Source organism: Bufo gargarizans, chromosome 5, assembly GCF_014858855.1.
Source record: "Bufo gargarizans isolate SCDJY-AF-19 chromosome 5, ASM1485885v1, whole genome shotgun sequence".
NCBI classification, from domain to species: domain Eukaryota; kingdom Metazoa; phylum Chordata; class Amphibia; order Anura; family Bufonidae; genus Bufo; species Bufo gargarizans.
The window spans coordinates 124,248,521-124,271,813 of NC_058084.1; the positions used below are offsets into that span (position 1 = coordinate 124,248,521).

The window sequence follows — 23,293 nt, forward strand, 5'->3', positions numbered from 1 at the left end:
AGGCCCACTAATTCCCCACACTTGAACCCAATTGAGCATCTGTGGGACCACCTCGATCGTCGTGTTTGCCCTACAGATCCTCCCCCTATGTAACATCCAGCAGCCGTGGGATGCACTGCCGTCAGCATAGCTCTAGATATCGGTGACGCCCTACCAGGACCTGATTCAGTCACTCCCAGCCCGTCTAGCTGCTGTCCCTGATGCACATCGCGGTTACTCTGGATATTAGGTGGTGAATAGAATAATGTGACCCGAATGTGTATAAACCCCAAGTACATCTCATCATTTGTCATTAAGGCTACTTTTACACTAGCATTTCTATTTTCCGGTATTGAGATCCGCCAGAGGTTCTCAATAACAGAAAAAAACGCTTCCGTCTTGTCCCCATTCATTGTCAATCGGGACAAAACGTAACTGAACAGAACGGAGTGCTCCAAAATGCATTCCGTTCCGTTCTCATACCAGAGATAAGTCATAAGATGCAGAGCAAAACGCATCCGTCATGACACACAATGCAAGTTAATGGGGACAGATCCTCTCAGTTTTCTCCGACACAATAGAAAACGGATCCGTCTTGGCTATGTTAAAGATAATACACCTGGATCCATTGATAACGGATGCATATGGTTGTATTATCAGTAACGGAAGCGTTTTTGCTGAACCCTGCCGGATCCAGCAAAAACGCTGGTGTGAAAGTAGCCTAAGATATATCTTCTTAATGCATTTATTTACAAAGAAATGTATTATAATGTTTTCCAATTTTCCAAAAATTAGCTGGACTACTTTGAAAAAAAGACTACCTATATGAGAACAGACTGCACGAACCTCAGCTGAATATCTGAAACACCAGCCGTATCTTACATTGCAAGGCTCAGCCAATTCTTGCTGCGACCTTACCTTTTCTTCACATTCCTCACAATTCTGAAATACAGTTTTCATCTTCTTCATGATGTCCACAGCGAGCGTCCCTTCTGATGATAGGTGAGCTCGGCAGTAAGGGCACGCATAAGCGTTATTCCTCAGGCTGGCTTTTATACACGTGTGACAAAACCTAAAAGGCACAAACGCATTCTTTCAATAGAAAGTGTGGCTGGTAATTATCTACGCACAAGTGTCATGGAAGAGCATTTCACATTTCATGTGATCACTGGTGGTATTCTGGTTTCATGAAACTCATGACTTTGACTTCACAGGATAGGCCATCAAATTTCAGATTGGTTGAGGTCCCCCGTTCTGCACCCCTGCCTCCCCCAGCTGTTTGGAGGAGCTGCGGCAGTAGTGAAAGCAGAGTCCTCTCGCCTACATTATAGTGGCATTGCAGGGTAATTACTGCTGTTCGTTCCAGTCAAGTGAATGAGAGGAAACTGGTATTACCCTTCACCACCACTATAACGTAGACAGTGTGTGGGTAAACACGGAAAAGTATGCAGCTCTCACTAGTGTCACAGCCCCGATCGGTGGAGCGGTGGGCGTGCGCTAGACCCCCACCAATCTGATCTTGATAAATATAAAACATCATACAAAAGCCCTTCCATGAAAGATCATTTCACCTATATACAAACATCGTATTAAAAAGTAATGATATCATCTGATATACCATAAAAGTAACTGTACTAGAAAGTGTTGTCCATAAAGCTGGCTATAGATTAGACAGGCCATCCACTTGGATTACTGTCTTCAGGCGAGAGCCATCTCTCCCAACATCCCCATATACATGCATGCTTGGCTCAGCCAAGTATACATAGAAAGCTGGTGTCCAACACCTCAGCAGGGGAGGATTATCGCTCCTGAGAATAATAGGCTCAAGCACGTTGAAATCCAGCAGCTCGTATGTGGGCCCCTGGACTCTCTGAACATCAGCCACTGAGGTAGAGTTTTGTGGCTCCCATTAACATTGGAGGGTTCGGCTGACATTGAAGGAGTTTTCTGAGACTGGGTTTTAAGCTGCATTCATGTAATTCCTTTCAATTTGCATTTACTGAAATAAATGGCCTTTTGCACGATATTCTAATTTTTCGAGTTGCATCTGTATATTTAATGAAGAATTGAGATTCTAGCCGGGAGTAATCAGACAGAAGGAGTAAATAATCACATGAGAGATCCAGGATCTGTGGAGACACAGAGTCACACGACACCAAGTCTTATTTTAGCATGTTTACATCTCAAGAAGGTTTCTTCTATGTAGGAGTCTGCTCCACCAGCATGTGAAGATTGCGCCACCTTACAGTAGTCTTCAAAGGGGTTCTGCACTTTGTTTTAACTGGTGATCTATCCTCTGGATAGATCATCAGCTTCTGATCGGCGGGGGTCTGACACCCGGGACCCCCGCCGATCAGCTGTTTAAGAAGGTAGTGGCGCTCCAGTAGCGCGAAAATCGCAAGCAAGTGCGGATGCGGTGCGATTTTCACACATGGTTGCTAGGTGACAACCGGGATGGGGACCCGATCATTATTATTTCCCCTTATAACATGGTTATAAAGGGAAAATAATAGCATTCTGAATACAGAATGCATAGTACAATAGCGCTGGAGGGGTTAAAAAAATAAAATTTTAACTCCCCTTAATCCACTTGTTCACGCAGCCGGCATCTCTTCTGTCTTCTTTTGTGAGGAAAAGGACCTTTGATGACGTCACTGCGGTCATCACATGGTCCGTCACATGATCCATTACCATGGTGATGGATAATGTGACGGACCATGTGATGAACGTCATCAAAAGGTCCTATTCCTCACAGAACAGGACAGAAGAGATGCCGGCTGCGCAAACAAGTGGATTAAGGCGAGTTAGAAATTTTTTTTTTACCCCTCCTAGCGCTATCTGTACTATGCATTGTGTATTCAGAATGCTATTATTTTCCCTTAAAACCATGTTATGAGGGGAAATAATACAATCTACACTACAACTCACCCAAACCTGAACTTCTGTGAAGAAGTTCGGGTCTGGGTACCACAGTTGTTTTTTTATCACGCACGTGCAAAACGCATTCCACCCGCGCGATAAAAACTGAACATTGGAACGCATCAGCAGTTAAAACTGACTGCAATTACGTACCTACTCGTGCGGGTTTGCCGCAATGCACTGGGACGCAACCAGACACGCTCGTCTGCAAGGGGCCTAAGGGTAACTTCAGACCAGCGTGTCCTGTGCAGTAAACGCGCTTCATGTGGTAGTGGGATTTCATGCTAATTACACTGGCAGAATTATGTCAGTACAATTCAGTAGATGCAAGGTTGGGCAGAGACATACATCATTATAAATCATTATAAGGCCTCATGCACATGACCGTTGTTGTGTTCCGTTCCGCAAAACGGGGTTCCGTTGTTCCGTGATCCGTTTCCGTTTGTCTTCCTTTATTTTTGGAGAAACTCCAGACATGAAGGAAAGTAAAAAAAAAGTCTAAGTCAAGTTTGCCATGCAAATGATAGGAAAAAAATTGACGCGGACGACAATCTTGTGTGCCTCCGCGTTTTTTCACGGACCCATTGACTTGAATGGGTCCGCGAACCGTTTTCAGTGTAAAAAAAAAATAGGACAGGTTATATATTTTTGACGGACTGGAACCACGGATCACAAACGGTGCATTAGTCAATGGGTCCGCAGAAAATCACGAACAACGGACACGGAATGAAACAACGGTCGTGTGCATGAGACCTAATGCTGTGCAGTCCGGTGAAACACTGCAGTCTGTGGTTCTATTCATGGCTGTTTCTTTTTAATGAGCCATAATTAATGGCCATCAAGCAGACAGGACGTGCCCTATTTTGTTCATTTTCATGGACTGACAGCCCTCATTCAATTCAAAGGGGCCGCTTTTAATGGCCTATTTCAGAAAGGCATCTGCTAAAAATGGACATCAAAAATGCACTGCTCTGCTGTTTTTAACAGTATTTAGTGCAAATGCAACCTCAGAGTCCCTTTATGTGTACGTAGCATCCATATCCACATTCCCTAACACTGACTTGTTAAAGGGAACCTGTCACAAGGATTTTGTGTATAGAGCTGAGGACATGGGCTGCAGTTTTATCTCCGGCCCAAAAAAAAACTGAACACTTGCCTGAATCCGGCATTATTTTTCCATAGGAATGTATTAGCGCCGGATCCGGCATTCAAATTGCATGCACAGACCTTTAAAAATGTGAAAAAAATAAATACCGGATCAGTTTTGCCGGATGACACCGGAAAAACGGATCTGGTATTGCAATGCATTTTTTGGACTGATCAGGCATTTTTCAGACTGATCAGGATCCCGATAAGTCTGAAAAATGCCTGATCAGTCAGAAAAAAGGACATGAGTTTGCATACTGGCAACGGAACTGCCTGCTGGAATCAAACAACAAGTGTGAAAGTACCCCAATATGTAAATTAATCTTAGGACTGAAAATTCAGACCTGCAGTACTTTTAGTCCGGCGGCCTCTTGCCATGCACTGCCGGCGAAATAGCAGAAGGACGGATCCGACAAGGTGAACAGAAGCCTTAGATGAGTCCTGTCTCCTCCTTGAGAGATACGAGTCCAGCGTTCTTGGACTGAGCCCAGCACAGCCCCGCATCCTCCGAATCTCCTCCTTGCTCCCCGACGTCACAAAGCTAGAGCACCGTAATCTCACGATGCGCGAGCTAGCGCATGCGCAGTTCGTTCCCTGAGACTGATGCCAGCACAGGGAAGGAACACTATGCCGACACTGTGCATGAGCTAGCTCGCGGATCGCGAGATTACGGCGCTCTAGCTTTGTGACATTGGGGAGCAAGGAGATTTGGAGGATGCGGGGCGGTGCTGGGCTCCTTCACAGTGGGCGTGGCTGGGCTCCGGAAACGTTAGTAGCCTCATTTACATATAAATATAAAATAGGGGTTTTTTGCACAATAAAAGCACACAGAGCTATGAGGACTGGATATTGCTGATGTGCTAGCGGTGATCTAGCAGCACATGTCCTCAGCTCTAGGTGACAGGTTCCCTTTAAATAGTGTAGCACACAAGGATCTCCTAAATGTCTAGAGCATCCAGACGGCACAGCCAGCACTTCAGTGATGACCTGGTTTGCTACTTTACAATTCATGTCTTGTACAATTAGACCCGTTGTCTGGAAGACCCCTTTCATGGGGCAGGATATGCCCTCGTGAACACAGGAATGTTTTTGTTCTTCCACGCTTCCTCTCGCAATCACATGGACATAGCGGATCAGGATGATATCATTTTGGACACAAGCCAGAAACTACAGGGAATATGAAAAACATATGTGGAGTTCAAAAAAGTCACAATTTTCCAACCTATGCTGGGGATCAGTAATAATTTCCAGGCTGAGACTCCCCCAAATGACCGGGTAAAATGTTCAAAGCCTGGCTCATAAATAGCCGAACTATAGTCAACACAAGCAGAATCAACCTGTTATACAAAAGGTCACCGTGTTATAGTTAGGCCTCATGCACACGACCGTTTTTTTTTTTTTAAGGTCCGCAAAAACGGAGTCCGTCGGTCCGTGATCCGTGTCCTTTTTTTCTTCCGTGGGTCTTCCTTGATTTTTGGAGGATCCACGGACATGAAGAAAAAAATCGTTTTGGTGTCCGCCTGGCCGTGCGGAGCCAAACGGATCCGTCCTGACTTACAATGCAAGTCAATAGGGGCGGATCCGTTTGAAGTTGACACAATATGGTGCAATTGCAAACAGATCCGTCCCCCATTGACTTTCAATGTAAAGTCAGGAGTCCCTATTATACCATCGGATCTGAGTTTTCTCCAATCCGATGTTATATTTTAACTTTAAGCGTCCCCATCACCATGGGAACACCTCTATGTTAGAATATACTGTCAGATAGGAGTTAGATTGTGAAACTCAGATCCAACAGTATATTCTAACACAGAGGCGTTCCCATGGTGATGGGGACGCTTCAAGTTAGAATATACTAAGAACTGTGTACATGACTGCCCCCTGCTGCCTGGCAGTACCTGATCTCTCTCAGGGTGCTGTGATCCATACAATTAACCCCTCAGGTGACGCACCTGAGGGGGGTTAATTGTGCGTATCATAGTCCCCCCTCCCTCCCTCTATTGTATTATTTTCATTGAATGAAATTAAAACTGGGGAAGGAGGGGGGTCTGCCCCCTGCTGCCTGGCAGCCCCTGATCTCTTATAGGGGGCTATGATATGCACAATTAACCCCTTAGGTGCGGCACCTGAGGGGTTAATTGTACGGATCACAGCCCCCTGTAGGAGATCGGGCGCTACCAGGCAGCAGTCATCTACACAGTTTGTAGTATATTCTAACTAGAAGCGTCCCCATCACTATGGGAACGCCTCTGTGTTAGAATATACTGTCGGATCTGAGTTTTCACAAAGTGAAAACTCAGCTCTGACAAAGCTTTTATGCAGACGGGTCTTCGGATCAGTCTGTATGAAAGTAACCTACGGCCACGGATCACGGACGCGAATGCCAATCTTGTGTGCATCCGTGTTCTTTCACGGACCCATTGACTTGAATGGGTCCGTGAACCGTTGTCCGTCAAAAAAAATAGGACAGGTCATATTTTTTTGACGGACAGGAAACACGGATCACGGCCGCTGATGAACAATGGTGCATTTTCAGAGCTTTCAACGGACCCATTGAAAGTCAATGGATCCGCAGAAAATCACGGAAAATGGATGCACGTGTGCATGAGGCCTAAATGAGTAAAGAGTAGGGATGAGCGAACTCGAACTGTATAGTTCGGGTTCGTACCGAATTTTGGGGTGTCCGTGACACGGACCCGAACCCGGACATTTTCGTAAAAGTCCGGGTTCGGGTTCGGTGTTCGTCGCTTTCTTCGCGCTTTTGTGACGCTTTCTTGGCGCTTTTTGAAAGGCTGCAAAGCAGCCAATCAACAAGCGTCATACTACTTGCCCCAAGAGGCCATCACAGCCATGCCTACTATTGGCATGGCTGTGATTGGCCAGAGCACCATGTGACCCAGCCTCTATTTAAGCTGGAGTCACATAGCGCCGCCCGTCACTCTGCTCTGATTAGCGTAGGGAGAGGTTGCGGCTGCGACAGTAGGGCGAGATTAGGCAGATTAACTCCTCCAAAGGACTTGATTAACTGATCGATCTGCAGCTGTGGATCATTGAGCTGCTGATCCTCAATTGCTCACTGTTTTTAGGCTGCACAGACCGTTTGTCAGTCTCATTTTTCTGGGGTGATCGGCGGCCATTTTGTGTCTTGTGGTGCGCCAGCACAAGCTGCGACCAAGTGCATTTAACCCTCAATGGTGTGGTTGTTTTTTGGCTAAAGCCTACATCAGGGTGAAGCTGTCACACCAAGTGCATTTAACCAGCAATAGTCTGTTCATTTTTTGGCCATATACAAAATCAGGGGCAAGCTGCGCCTGTCACCAAGTGCATTTAACCCTCAATGGTGTGGTTGTTTTTTGGCTAAAGCCTACATCAGGGTGAAGCTGTCACACCAAGTGCATTTAACCAGCAATAGTCTGTTCATTTTTTGGCCATATACAAAATCAGGGGCAAGCTGCGCCTGTCACCAAGTGCATTTAACCCTCAATGGTGTGGTTGTTTTTTGGCTAAAGCCTACATCAGGGTGAAGCTGTCACACCAAGTGCATTTAACCAGCAATAGTCTGTTCATTTTTTGGCCATATCCCAGTCTAATTCTGTCACTAAATCCATACCGGTCACCCAGCGCCTAAATACTAGGCCTCAAATTTATATCCAGCTAAATCTGTCCCTAGTGCTGTAGCTGGGCGAGTTATTTAGTGTCCGTTCAAGCACATTTCTTGTTCTGGGTTGAAATACAATTCTCAATTTAGCAATTTCATAATTTAGTGGTTCCTGCTATATCAGAGCTCTTTGAAATCTATCCCAAAAAGGGTATATAATATTGAAGGTGCACATAGGGTCATTCAGAGTAACTTCACACACACCCGCTACTGTGTATTTCCAAGTCTAATTCTGTCACTAAATCCATACCGGTGACCCAGCGCCTAAATACTAGGCCTCAAATTTAATTCCCTCTAAATCTCTCGTTACCCACCGCTGTACTGTTGTTGCTGGGCAAGATATTTAGTGTCCGTCAAAGCACATTTTTTGTTCTGGGTTGAAGTACAATTCCCAATTTAGCAATTTCATAATTTAGTGGTTTCTGCTATATCAGAGCTATTTGAAATCTATCCCTAAAAGGGTATATAATATTGAAGGTGCACATAGGGTCATTCAGAATAACTTCACACACACGCTTCTGTGCATTTCCAAGTCTAATTCTGTCACTAAATCCATACCGGTGACCCAGCGCCTAAATACTAGGCCTCAAATTTAAATCCCTCTAAATCTCTCGTTACCCACCACTGTACTGTTGTTGCTGGGCAAGATATTTAGTGTCCGTCAAAGCACATTTTTTGTTCTGGGTTGAAGTACAATTCCCAATTTAGCAATTTCATAATTTAGTGGTTTCTGCTATATCAGAGCTATTTGAAATCTATCCCAAAAAGGGTATATAATATTGAAGGTGCACATTGGGTCATTCAGAATAACTTCACACACACGCTACTGTGTATTTCCAAGTCTAATTCTGTCACTAAATCCATACCGGTGACCCAGCGCCTAAATACTAGGCCTCAAATTTAATTCCCTCTAAATCTCTCGTTACCCACCGGTGTACTGTTGTTGCTGGGCAAGATATTTAGTGTCCGTCAAAGCACATTTTTTGTTCTGGGTTGAAGTACAATTCCCAATTTAGCAATTTCATAATTTAGTGGTTTCTGCTATATCAGAGCTATTTGAAATCTATCCCTAAAAGGGTATATAATATTGAAGGTGCACATAGGGTCATTCAGAATAACTTCACACACACGCTTCTGTGCATTTCCAAGTCTAATTCTGTCACTAAATCCATACCGGTGACCCAGCGCCTAAATACTAGGCCTCAAATTTAAATCCCTCTAAATCTCTCGTTACCCACCACTGTACTGTTGTTGCTGGGCAAGATATTTAGTGTCCGTCAAAGCACATTTTTTGTTCTGGGTTGAAGTACAATTCCCAATTTAGCAATTTCATAATTTAGTGGTTTCTGCTATATCAGAGCTATTTGAAATCTATCCCTAAAAGGGTATATAATATTGAAGGTGCACATAGGGTCATTCAGAATAACTTCACACACACGCTTCTGTGCATTTCCAAGTCTAATTCTGTCACTAAATCCATACCGGTGACCCAGCGCCTAAATACTAGGCCTCAAATTTAAATCCCTCTAAATCTCTCGTTACCCACCGCTGTACTGTTGTTGCTGGGCAAGATATTTAGTGTCCGTCAAAGCACATTTTTTGTTCTGGGTTGAAGTACAATTCCCAATTTAGCAATTTCATAATTTAGTGGTTTCTGCTATATCAGAGCTATTTGAAATCTATCCCTAAAAGGGTATATAATATTGAAGGTGCACATAGGGTCATTCAGAATAACTTCACACACACGCTTCTGTGCATTTCCAAGTCTAATTCTGTCACTAAATCCATACCGGTCACCCAGCGCCTAAATACTAGGCCTCAAATTTATATCCCGCTGAATTTGAATACAATACATTGGGCCAAATAATATATTTGTTGTTGTGGTGAACCATAACAATGAGAAAAACATCTAGTAAGGGACGCGGACGTGGACATGGTCGTGGTGGTGTTAGTGGACCCTCTGGTGCTGGGAGAGGACGTGGCCGTTCTGCCACATCCACACGTCCTAGTGTACCAACTACCTCAGGTCCCAGTAGCCGCCAGAATTTACAGCGATATATGGTGGGGCCCAATGCCGTTCTAAGGATGGTAAGGCCTGAGCAGGTACAGGCATTAGTCAATTGGGTGGCCGACAGTGGATCCAGCACGTTCACATTATCTCCCACCCAGTCTTCTGCAGAAAGCGCACAGATGGCGCCTGAAAACCAACCCCATCAGTCTGTCACATCACCCCCATGCATACCAGGGAAACTGTCTCAGCCTCAAGTTATGCAGCAGTCTCTTATGCTGTTTGAAGACTCCGCTGGCAGGGTTTCCCAAGGGCATCCACCTAGCCCTTCCCCAGCGGTGAAAGACATAGAATGCACTGACGCACAACCACTTATGTTTCCTGATGATGAGGACATGGGAATACCACCTCAGCATGTCTCTGATGATGACGAAACACAGGTGCCAACTGCTGCGTCTTTCTGCAGTGTGCAGACTGAACAGGAGGTCAGGGATCAAGACTGGGTGGAAGACGATGCAGGGGACGATGAGGTCCTAGACCCCACATGGAATGAAGGTCGTGCCACTGACTTTCACAGTTCGGAGGAAGAGGCAGTGGTGAGACCGAGCCAACAGCGTAGCAAAAGAGGGAGCAGTGGGCAAAAGCAGAACACCCGCCGCCAAGAGACTCCGCCTGCTACTGACCGCCGCCATCTGGGACCGAGCACCCCAAAGGCAGCTTCAAGGAGTTCCCTGGCATGGCACTTCTTCAAACAATGTGCTGACGACAAGACCCGAGTGGTTTGCACGCTGTGCCATCAGAGCCTGAAGCGAGGCATTAACGTTCTGAACCTGAGCACAACCTGCATGACCAGGCACCTGCATGCAAAGCATGAACTGCAGTGGAGTAAACACCTTAAAACCAAGGAAGTCACTCAGGCTCCCCCTGCTACCTCTTCTGCTGCTGCCGCCTCGGCCTATTCTGCTGCTGCCGCCTCGGCCTCTTCCTCCGCCTCTGGAGGAACGTTGGCACCTGCCGCCCAGCAAACAGGGGATGTACCACCAACACCACCACCACCACCTCCGTCACCAAGCGTCTCAACCATGTCACACGCCAGCGTTCAGCTCTCCATCTCACAAACATTTGATAGAAAGCGTAAATTCCCACCTAGCCACCCTCGATCCCTGGCCCTGAATGCCAGCATTTCTAAACTACTGGCCTATGAAATGCTGTCATTTAGGCTGGTGGACACAGACAGCTTCAAACAGCTCATGTCGCTTGCTGTCCCACAGTATGTTGTTCCCAGCCGGCACTACTTCTCCAAGAGAGCCGTGCCTTCCCTGCACAACCAAGTATCCGATAAAATCAAGTGTGCACTGCGCAACGCCATCTGTAGCAAGGTCCACCTAACCACAGATACGTGGACCAGTAAGCACGGCCAGGGACGCTATATCTCCCTAACTGCACACTGGGTAAATGTAGTGGCAGCTGGGCCCCAGGCGGAGAGCTGTTTGGCGCACGTCCTGCCGCCGCCAAGGATCGCAGGGCAACATTCTTTGCCTCCTGTTGCCACCTCCTCCTTCTCGGCTTCCTCCTCCTCTTCTTCCACCTGCTCATCCAGTCAGCCACACACCTTCACCACCAACTTCAGCACAGCCCGGGGTAAACGTCAGCAGGCCATTCTGAAACTCATATGTTTGGGGGACAGGCCCCACACCGCACAGGAGTTGTGGCGGGGTATTGAACAACAGACCGACGAGTGGTTGCTGCCGGTGAGCCTCAAGCCCGGCCTGGTGGTGTGTGATAATGGGCGAAATCTCGTTGCAGCTCTGGGACTAGCCAATTTGACGCACATCCCTTGCTTGGCGCATGTGCTGAATTTGGTGGTGCAGAAGTTCATTCACAACTACCCCGACATGTCAGAGCTGCTGCATAAAGTGCGGGCCGTCTGTTCGCGCTTCCGGCGTTCACATCCTGCCGCTGCTCGCCTGTCTGCGCTACAGCGTAACTTCGGCCTTCCCGCTCACCGCCTCATATGCGACGTGCCCACCAGGTGGAACTCCACCTTGCACATGCTGGACAGACTGTGCGAGCAGCAGCAGGCCATAGTGGAGTTTCAGCTGCAGCACGCACGGGTCAGTCGCACTACAGAACAGCACCACTTCACCACCAATGACTGGGCCTCCATGCGAGACCTGTGTGCCCTGTTGCGCTGTTTCGAGTACTCCACCAACATGGCCAGTGGCGATGACACCGTTATCAGCGTTACAATACCACTTCTATGTCTCCTTGAGAAAACACTTAGGGCGATGATGGAACAGGAGGTGGCCCAGGAGGAGGAGGAGGAGGATGAGGAAGAGGGGTCATTTTTAGCACTTTCAGGCCAGTCTCTTCGAAGTGACTCAGAGGGAGGTTTTTTGCAACAGCAGAGGCCAGGTACAAATGTGGCCAGCCAGGGCCCACTACTGGAGGACGAGGATGAGGAGGAGGTGGAGGAGGATGAGGATGAAGCATGGTCACAGCGGGGTGGCACCCAACGCAGCTCGGGTCCATCACTGGTGCGTGGCTGGGGGGAAAGGCAGGACGATGACGATACGCCTCCCACAGAGGACAGCTTGTCCTTACCCCTGGGCAGCCTGGCACACATGAGCGACTACATGCTGCAGTGCCTGCGCAACGACAGCAGAGTTGCCCACATTTTAACCTGTGCGGACTACTGGGTTGCCACCCTGCTGGATCCACGCTACAAAGACAATGTGCCCACCTTACTTCCTGCACTGGAGCGTGATAGGAAGATGCGCGAGTACAAGCGCACGTTGGTAGACGCGCTACTGAGAGCATTCCCAAATGTCACAGGGGAACAAGTGGAAGCCCAAGGCCAAGGCAGAGGAGGAGCAAGAGGTCGCCAAGGCAGCTGTGTCACGGCCAGCTCCTCTGAGGGCAGGGTTAGCATGGCAGAGATGTGGAAAACTTTTGTCAACACGCCACAGCTAACTGCACCACCACCTGATACGCAACGTGTTAGCAGGAGGCAACATTTCACTAACATGGTGGAACAGTACGTGTGCACACCCCTCCACGTACTGACTGATGGTTCGGCCCCATTCAACTTCTGGGTCTCTAAATTGTCCACGTGGCCAGAGCTAGCCTTTTATGCCTTGGAGGTGCTGGCCTGCCCGGCAGCCAGCGTTTTGTCTGAACGTGTATTCAGCACGGCAGGGGGCGTCATTACAGACAAACGCAGCCGCCTGTCTACAGCCAATGTGGACAAGCTGACGTTCATAAAAATGAACCAGGCATGGATCCCACAGGACCTGTCCGTCCCTTGTCCAGATTAGACATTAACTACCTCCCCATAACCATATATTATTGGACTCCAGGGCACTTCCTCATTCAATCCTATTTTTATTTTCATTTTACCATTATATTGCGATGCTACCCAAAGTTGAATGAACCTCTCCTCTGCCTGTGTGCTAGGCCTAAATATATGCCAATGGACTGTTGCAGTGGTGGCTGACATGAAGCCTGATTCTCTGCTATGACATGCAGACTAATTCTCTGCTGACATGAAGCCAGATTGTCTGTTACGGGACCTCTCTCCTCTGCCTGGGTGCTGGGCCTAAATTTATGACCATGGACTGTTGCAGTGGTGGCTGACGTGAAGCCTGATTCTCTGCTATGACATGCAGACTGATTCTCTGCTGACATGAAGCCAGATCGTCTGTTACGGGACCTCTCTGCTCTGCCTGTGTGCTAGGCCTAAATATATGCCAATGGACTGTTGCAGTGGTGGGTGACGTGAAGCCTCATTCTCTGCTATGACATGCAGACTGATTCTCTGCTGACATGAAGCCAGATTGTCTGTTACGGGACCTCTCTGCTCTGCCTGTGTGCTAGGCCTAAATATATGCCAATGGACTGTTGCAGTGGTGGGTGACGTGAAGCCTCATTCTCTGCTATGACATGCAGACTGATTCTCTGCTGACATGAAGCCAGATCCTCTGTTACGGGAGCTCTCTCCTCTGCCTGGGTGCTGGGCCTAAATTTATGACAATTGACTGTTGCAGTGGTGGGTGACGTGAAGCCTGATTCTCTGCTATGATATGAAGACTGATTCTCTGCTGACATGAAGCCAGATTGTCTGTTACGGGACCTTTCTCCTCTGCCTGGGTTCTGGGCCTAAATTTATGAAAATTGACTCTTACAGTGGTGGGTGACGTGAAGCCTGATTCTCTGCTATGATATGAAGACTGATTCTCTGCTGACATGAAGCCAGATTCTCTGTTACGGGACCTCTCTCCTCTGCCTGGGTGCTGGGCCTAAATTTATGACAATGGACTGTTGCAGTGGTGGCTGACGTGAAGCCTGATTCTCTGCTATGACATGCAGACTGATTCTCTGCTGTCATGAAGCCAGATTGTCTGTTACGGGACCTCTCTGCTCTGCCTGTGTGCTAGGCCTAAATATATGCCAATGGACTGTTGCAGTGGTGGCTGACGTGAAGCCTCATTCTCTGCTATGACATGCAGACTGATTCTCTGCTGTCATGAAGCCAGATTGTCTGTTACGGGACCTCTCTGCTCTGCCTGTGTGCTAGGCCTAAATATATGCCAATGGACTGTTGCAGTGGTGGGTGACGTGAAGCCTCATTCTCTGCTATGACATGCAGACTGATTCTCTGCTGACATGAAGCCAGATTGTCTGTTACGGGACCTCTCTGCTCTGCCTGTGTGCTAGGCCTAAATATATGCCAATGGACTGTTGCAGTGGTGGGTGACGTGAAGCCTCATTCTCTGCTATGACATGCAGACTGATTCTCTGCTGACATGAAGCCAGATTGTCTGTTACGGGACCTCTCTGCTCTGCCTGTGTGCTAGGCCTAAATATATGCCAATGGACTGTTGCAGTGGTGGGTGACGTGAAGCCTCATTCTCTGCTATGACATGCAGACTGATTCTCTGCTGACATGAAGCCAGATTGTCTGTTACGGGACCTCTCTGCTCTGCCTGTGTGCTAGGCCTAAATATATGCCAATGGACTGTTGCAGTGGTGGGTGACGTGAAGCCTCATTCTCTGCTATGACATGCAGACTGATTCTCTGCTGACATGAAGCCAGATTGTCTGTTACGGGACCTCTCTGCTCTGCCTGTGTGCTAGGCCTAAATATATGCCAATGGACTGTTGCAGTGGTGGGTGACGTGAAGCCTCATTCTCTGCTATGACATGCAGACTGATTCTCTGCTGACATGAAGCCAGATCCTCTGTTACGGGAGCTCTCTCCTCTGCCTGGGTGCTGGGCCTAAATTTATGACAATTGACTGTTGCAGTGGTGGGTGACGTGAAGCCTGATTCTCTGCTATGATATGAAGACTGATTCTCTGCTGACATGAAGCCAGATTGTCTGTTACGGGACCTTTCTCCTCTGCCTGGGTTCTGGGCCTAAATTTATGAAAATTGACTCTTACAGTGGTGGGTGACGTGAAGCCTGATTCTCTGCTATGATATGAAGACTGATTCTCTGCTGACATGAAGCCAGATTCTCTGTTACGGGACCTCTCTCCTCTGCCTGGGTGCTGGGTAGTGTTGAGCGCGAATATTCGAAAAGCAAATTTTTTTCGCGAATATCGCAACTTCGCGATTTCGCGAATATTTCGAATATAGTGCTATATATTCGTAAAAACGAATATTCGTTTTTTGTTTCCCCCCCCCCCCCCACAAAATTACAGTACACATATAATTGATTGTTTCCCAAAGGTCCAACAGCTCAGATCTTACTCACATTGCCTAGAAAGTGATTGAGGCGCGAATCTTCGTAAGGCGATTTTATTAGCGCACATGCGAATATCGGCACGTCCCAGAACAGAGGCAAAGGGCTTTGCATTCATACATTAGTGAATTGAGTTGCGAATCTTCGTAAGGCGATTTTATTAGCGCACATGCGAATATCTACACTTGTCCCAGAACAGAGGCAAAGGGCTTTGCATTCATACATTAGTGATTGAATTGAGCTGCGAATCTTCGTAAGGCGATTTTATTAACGCAAATGCAAATATCTACACTTGTCCCCAGAACAGAGAGGCAAAGGCCTGTGCATTCATATAGTATAGCACCATATTCGCGAATACGTAGAACTTCGTAAAAGTCGATTTACGAATATTCGTATTTTTTATTTTACTTTCCACCTTACAGATTACATTGATCTGTACTCTGTCAACTACTGTCATCACCCCCCACTGTATCTCGATTGATTCCCAAAAGTCTCACATTCCCTAGAAAGTGATTGAGGTGCGAATCTTCGTAAGGCGATTTTATTAGCGCACATGCGAATATCTACACTTGTCCCAGAACAGAGGCAAAGGGCATTGCATTCATACATTAGTGATTGAATTGAGTTGCGAATCTTCGTAAGGCGATTTCATTAGCGCACATGTGAATTTTGCATAGCATATGTATTATGCGATAATTCGAATTATCGCATATGCGAAATAATAACGAATTTGAATAATCGCGAATATTTTACGAATATTCTTTCGAATATTCACAAAATTTCGCGAATTCGAATATGGGACATGCCGCTCAACACTAGTGCTGGGCCTAAATTTATGACAATGGACTGTTGCAGTGGTGGGTGACGTGAAGCCTGATTCTCTGCTATGACATGCAGACTGATTCTCTGCTGACATGAAGCCAGATTGTCTGTTACGGGACCTCTCTCCTCTGCCTGGGTGCTGGGCCTAAATATATGCCAATGGACTGTTGCAGTGGTGGCTGACGTGAAGCCTCATTCTCTGCTATGACATGCAGACTAATTCTCTGCTGACATGAAGACAGATTCTCTGTTACGGGACCTCTCTCCTCTGCCTGGGTGCCGGGGCCTAAATATCTGAGAATGGACTGTTCCAGTGGTGGCTGACGTGAAGCCTCATTCTCTGCTATGACATGCAGACTAATTCTCTGCTGACATGAAGACAGATTCTCTGTTACGGGACCTCCCTCCTCTGCCTGGGTGCTGGGCCTAAATATATGCCAATGGACTGTTGCAGTGGTGGCTGACGTGAAGCCTCATTCTCTGCTATGACATGCAGACTAATTCTCTGCTGACATGAAGACAGATTCTCTGTTACGGGACCTCCCTCCTCTGCCTGGGTGCTGGGCCTAAATATATGCCAATGGACTGTTGCAGTGGTGGCTGACGTGAAGCCTCATTCTCTGCTATGACATGCAGACTGATTCTCTGCTGACATGAAGCCAGATTCTCTGTTACGGGACCTCTCTCCTCTGCCTGTGTGTGTGCTGGGCCTAAATATATGCCAATGGACTGTTGCAGTGGTGGCTGACGTGAAGCCTCATTCTCTGCTATGACATGCAGACTGATTCTCTGCTGACATGAAGCCAGATTCTCTGTTACGGGACCTCTCTCCTCTGCCTGTGTGTGTGCTGGGCCTAAATATATGCCAATGGACTGTTGCAGTGGTGGCTGACGTGAAGCCTCATTCTCTGCTATGACATGCAGACTAATTCTCTGCTGACATGAAGACAGATTCTCTGTTACGGGACCTCCCTCCTCTGCCTGGGTGCTGGGCCTAAATATATGCCAATGGACTGTTGCAGTGGTGGCTGACGTGAAGCCTCATTCTCTGCTATGACATGCAGACTGATTCTCTGCTGACATGAAGCCAGATTCTCTGTTACGGGACCTCTCTCCTCTGCCTGTGTGTGTGCTGGGCCTAAATATATGCCAATGGACTGTTGCAGTGGTGGCTGACGTGAAGCCTCATTCTCTGCTATGACATGCAGACTGATTCTCTGCTGACATGAAGCCAGATTCTCTGTTACGGGACCTCTCTCCTCTGCCTGTGTGTGTGCTGGGCCTAAATATATGCCAATGGACTGTTGCAGTGGTGGCTGACGTGAAGCCTCATTCTCTGCTATGACATGCAGACTAATTCTCTGCTGACATGAAGACAGATTCTCTGTTACGGGACCTCCCTCCTCTGCCTGGGTGCTGGGCCTAAATATATGCCAATGGACTGTTGCAGTGGTGGCTGACGTGAAGCCTCATTCTCTGCTATGACATGCAGACTAATTCTCTGCTGACATGAAGACAGATTCTCTGTTACGGGACCTCTCTCCTCTGCCTGGGTGCCGGGGCCTAAATATCTGAGAATGGACTGTTCCAGTGGTGGGTGACGGGAAGCCAGATTCTCTGCTATGGAACCTCTCTCCAATTGATTTTGGTTAATTTTTATTTATTTAATTTTTATTTTAATTCATTTCCCTATCCACATTTGTTTGCAGGGGATTTACCTACATGTTGCTGCCTTTTGCAGCCCTCTAGCTCTTTCCTGGGCTGTTTTACAGCCTTTTTAGTGCCGAAAAGTTCGGGTCCCCATTGACTTCAATGGGGTTCGGGTTCGGGACGAAGTTCGGATCGGGTTCGGATCCCGAACCCGAACATTTCCGGGATGTTCGGCCGAACTTCTCGAACCCGAACATCCAGGTGTTCGCTCAACTCTAGTAAAGAGGACTTCACTTGCTTTGATAATTTGTACATGGGTCGACACAGCAGAGGGGAGCAGGATTAATCACAAGAAGTCGTCCCATAGAAATGATTGGGAATTACAGATGTTCACCTCTGCAATGTCGACGGCGAGCCGGTAAACAATAAAAGGGAGGTTGCGCTGGCACAGTATGTGACCTACTCTTTAACCAGTTGATCGGCGAGGGTGGCGGACCCCCGCTGATCTGATATTGATGACCCATTCTGAGTATAGGCCGTCAATGTTAAAATCCCAGAAAACCCCTTTAAAATCACAAGCATCAATCTCCAGGATTGTTTAAAAATGACATGTATAGTGTATGTTTTCTGCTGATTGGGAAACCCACTGAAATCTAACGTGTAAGAGGGAACTCCCGACAGATGATGTCAAGGGAGACCAGGATTGGGTGCACTGAATTTTTTTTCAGAGGTCTGGCAGCGCGTTTCTCCTTCTTCACCATTGACAACAGATATGGGCTTGGCTGAGCCAAGCACATAGGTGGATGAGGTAGTCAAGAGAGATAGCTGTTGGCCAAGCGTGCGGCAGACATGTTTTGAAGGTGTGAGCACTTTTTGTCTTGAGCTGCACACATGATCAATCACTTTGTGTTATAGGGAGTCTTGGAAATAGGTTCCATAGTAAGCATACTGCTCGGAAACATATCCATACCTTTCTTATGAAATGTGCTCCTCGAATCCTGAGAAATGCTTTTATGCAAATAAGGTTTTCGGTGCATTATGGGTGGGGGCCCCTCCACTACTAACAACGCCCAGGCAAGAGCTTCTTGTTTAACAGTCCCCGAGATCTCAGAGTCGGTAGCGATAGCGCAGAGGAAGGCAGGTGCACCTAATGCAGCCGGCTCGGTGCACAGAAAACCTTATTTGCATAAAAAAAGGAAAAAAGGCTTTTCTTAAAATTGAAGAAGTAGATTTTTACAAGAAAGGCATGGTTACATTTCAGGGCACCTACCCAACATCATGGCATGCTTAACTTGAAAGTTTTTAAAGGTGACTGACCCTTTAACTCCACCTTAGTTTTCTCCAATGATTGTGGAATTAAAAAATAAAAAAAAACAACAACTCTGCAGATAGTCTTGAGGAAAATATCCTATAGTGCTGTGCCTTCAGCCCCTATGCAGATCTACCGGTATGTGTTTACCTGGTTACAGATTCCAAGCAAACCCTGTTTAGGCTGCATTACCATCTCCGTCAGAGAGGGCCAGGCAGCCTGATCCGACAAATGCAGCTGTATTTGTCCATCCAAAAACCCAGCATTTATGCCTGAAAGCGGCCGGATCACCACCGGACCTCATTACAGTCAATGGGGATCCGGCAGTGAACCAGAGATGTCAACGCAGCCTTGGGCCTCATGCACACGACCATTGTGTGTTTTGCCGCCCGCAAATTGTGGATCCGCAAAACATGGATGGCGTCCGTGTGCGTTCCAGAACACCACGGACAGCCATTAATATAACTGCCTATTCTTGTCTGCAAAATGGACAAGAATAGGGCAGGTTATATTTTCATTGCGGGCCTACGGAACAGAGCAACGGATGCGGACAGCACACAGAGTGCTGTCTGCATCTTTTGCGGCCCCACTGAAGTGAATGAGTCCGCATCCAAGCCGCAAAAATTGCGGCTCGGATGCGGACCAAAACAACGGTCGTGTGCATGAGGCCCAAGTCAGATCCTGCAGTCATACATCCACATAGGGTACTTTCACACTTGCGTTTTTCTTTTCCGACATAGAGTTCCGTCACAGGGGCTTTATACCGGAAAAGAACTGATCAGTTTTATCCTAATACATTGTGAATGGAGAGTAATCCGTTCAGTTTGCATCAGGATGTCTTCAGTTCAGTCGTTTTGACTGATCAGGCAAAAGAGAAAACCGCAGCATGCTACGGTTTTCTCTCCGGCAAAAAAAACTGAAGACTTGCCTGAACGCCGGATCCGGCATTTTTTCCCATAGGAATGTATTAGCGCCGGATCCGGCATTCAGAATACCGGAATGCCGGATCCGTCGCTCCGGCACGCGCATGCGCAGATCAGCAAAAATAAGATAAAATGTACAAGACGGATCCGTCGATCCGCATGACAAGCGGAGAGCCGGATCCGTCCTTGCAATGCATTTGTGAGACGGATCCGCATCCGGATCAGTCTCAAAAAATGCTTTCAGTCAGCGGCAGATCGGTGCCCGCCGGATCACACTGCCGCAAGTGTGAAAGTAGCCTAATCTGTCTGCATGTGAACGGTGTATCTACACCGAATTATAATGGAGGAGATCCGTTGACCAATCTGCAGCAGAGATCTGCGTTTTAGCTGACGTTTCACCCATGGATCATCTAAAAATCCAAAGCAGATTTGCCTATGGCCTTAGACATCATCTGCTGTGTACAGGTAGTTCTAGTGATTGTACTATATGTGACAAGACACAGGTCCAGGAACTGCAAGCTACAGCTCTAGCCATTATGTTTGAACCGCCTCATGGGCCCACTTTACTGAAGGAACCACTTGCTGATGTAAGATATGTAGATAAAAATAACAGCTGGGTTTGGTTAATATCCTAATGGACAATCTAATAAACTGAACCTTGGCTGCAAGCATCAGTCACATTACTAGACAAACAAATAACCAGAAAAACAAATCAAAGTTCAACCTGACTCTGAAAAGGAAACGTCAGAGGGCAGTTGGGATTAGCACATGTCAAAAGGAAACCACTAAGATTAAAACCTCGTCTAAAAAGATAAACATGCCACTAAACATGAACATCGGGCAATGTCCTCCACCTGGTGTCAGCTCACCACAGCAAGTCTTTGTACGCTCCGGGATTATATTATATGCTGCTTGTGTGGTATGTACGTTGTACGTAGAATGGCACTCTTCTGTTGGGGTTGATGTTACTCCACTGGACCCACATTTTCCACTTGCACCCAGTCTGTTAAAAATGGACACTAACTTTTCACACAACTTTGCATAAATCAATAGTACAAGCAACCACAAGAAACTCTGCAATATGACTTCTCAGTGAGAAATGTCTAGTTCTCATGTTATCAGCTGTTTACCTCCCCCTTACTAATTGCATTTCGCTTTGTAAAATGCCTTCATCCTAGACCTAGCCGAGAGCAGCTCCACAGGAGGACCATCTTACACATGTCAATGCAAGTCTATGGAGAGAGGAGGAGTGAGCAGTGATGCACACAGACAAGTAGACTGCTGAAGCTACATGGGCAGAGATATGAACTAAGGGGGACGCCAGTCTTAATCCCTCTGCGCTGATGTTGGATGCGCCAGTTTAAAGCCATTTTCCACACCATAAACTGGTGGCGTAGAAAATAATGAATGAGATGGAAAAGTGGCGTGAGTGGGGTAGAGTCACAGATTTTGTCGCTAAACACCTTTGCGACAAAATCTGCAACCTAAATACACCAAAAAAGTAGGAGTATAACGCTTGATAAATGACCACCTAAGTGCTTTATTCACAGTCATACAAGTCAGTACATCTGTGTAATGTCCTCCATGATCCTGAGGCTGATCCTGAGTGCCTAACAGAAAATTAGGAAGCAGATTCTCCTCTACGTTCTGTGTGCAGTGGATGCCAGCTAGTCTCCACCCACTAGATCTGGGTGAGCTGCAAACTAGACATTCAGCATGCACAGGGGAAAAAATACCAAATAGTGGCCAGGAAGTGTTATTCCTTGCTGTAATATTAATGCAAAGTTTGCTGAAAGGTTAGTAACACTAAGTATAAAGCAAACTCTCCCATCAATATATGCCACGCAATGCAGTCTGCCTTGCATACTTTACTCAATGCTAAAACTATATTAAGACCTGTTCACAACTAGTTTTGGCCATACATTCAGTGTGTGCCCTGAGAAAGCTCACATCATGTATGCTGATGTATAAATAGGCTCTCACTGTCCTGACGTATGCCAAAGGTGTGTTCTTTTGCCATTTGCTAGGCAGAATGCTTTAGCATACCCTTTTGTTTGTACCTTTTCTTAACTTTTGTATTCAGTCTAGGATACTGAGGAGCAAGAAGTCCCTCTGATAGACACTCATAAAAGTCTTCAGAATCAGGCTACAAATCAAAAGTGTCTAAAACGTTAACTACCAAACATTGGCTAGAGTCCACTCGTCTTTGCGACAACACCCATAGGATATAACCACATACTATAGTGTATAACAGCAGATGCAATATCAAACATTCAACAACTGCAATGTCCCAGACAAGGGAAAAACCAGGTCCCAGTCATCCTGGACGAGCCTGAATGAGCTTACAAACTCCAAACCCTCTCTATAGGCAAGCATGTGGAAAATCAGGAGTTACAAGTCTAGAACATCTTCCTTTGGGGACATGCACACAGCAGTGTAGCATATGCAGAATTTCCATGGAAATTTTCATGCACATTTTGCTGTGTTTCCGCACCAAATTCTGCATGTGTTACTTGTGGATTCTGATGTGGCCTGACATGCAGGTCACTTTCTGCATGGAAAATTTCTGCACCACTCATTTACTTATATGGTACTGTATTTCGTGCAAAAATCCACGCGTAATATGCACCGTGTGCGAGGGGTCTTAGACTCATGCATAGGCCTCTTGCACACAAAAGTTGTGCATCCATTCAGTGCGTTGGGGACCGCAATTTGCAACATCCCTGGGCAGCCGGGACGGATCGAGACCCATTCAACTTGAATGGGTTTGGGATTCGTCCGCACCGCAAAAAAAAATAGAACAAGTTCTATTCTTTTGCGGTGCGGATGCACAGACAGAAACACCATCCGTGCTTCCGTTCCGCATCTCTGTGATTGCAGACCCATTCAAGTGAATGAGTCCGCATCCGTAATGCAGAGTGCACATGGGCCGGTGCCCGTGTATTGCGGAACCGCCATATGCAGGCCGCAATACGGCCACACAACGTTCGTGTGCAAGAGGCCATACAGTCTGTGGTGCAATTTTTTAACCAAAATTAGGAGTGGATTCAAAAGTAATAGGTCTTAGCCTTCTCCTTCCTGGTGGATCCGCTTCTGGCGTTGGCTTAAAAAAAACACTGTCAAAAACTGCCAC

General features: G+C 46.9%; 1 protein-coding gene across 1 annotated transcript in view; it reads right to left on the minus strand.

The window, feature by feature from the left end:
- The window catches only part of LOC122938672 (E3 ubiquitin-protein ligase RNF125-like), a 46,806-nt gene that overhangs the window by 15,310 nt on the left and 8,203 nt on the right, over positions 1-23,293 (minus strand). The window contains exon 2 of the mRNA XM_044294359.1: positions 898-1,051. Coding sequence (XP_044150294.1) covers positions 898-1,051 — 154 coding nt within the window. The remainder of the gene's footprint in view (positions 1-897; positions 1,052-23,293) is intronic.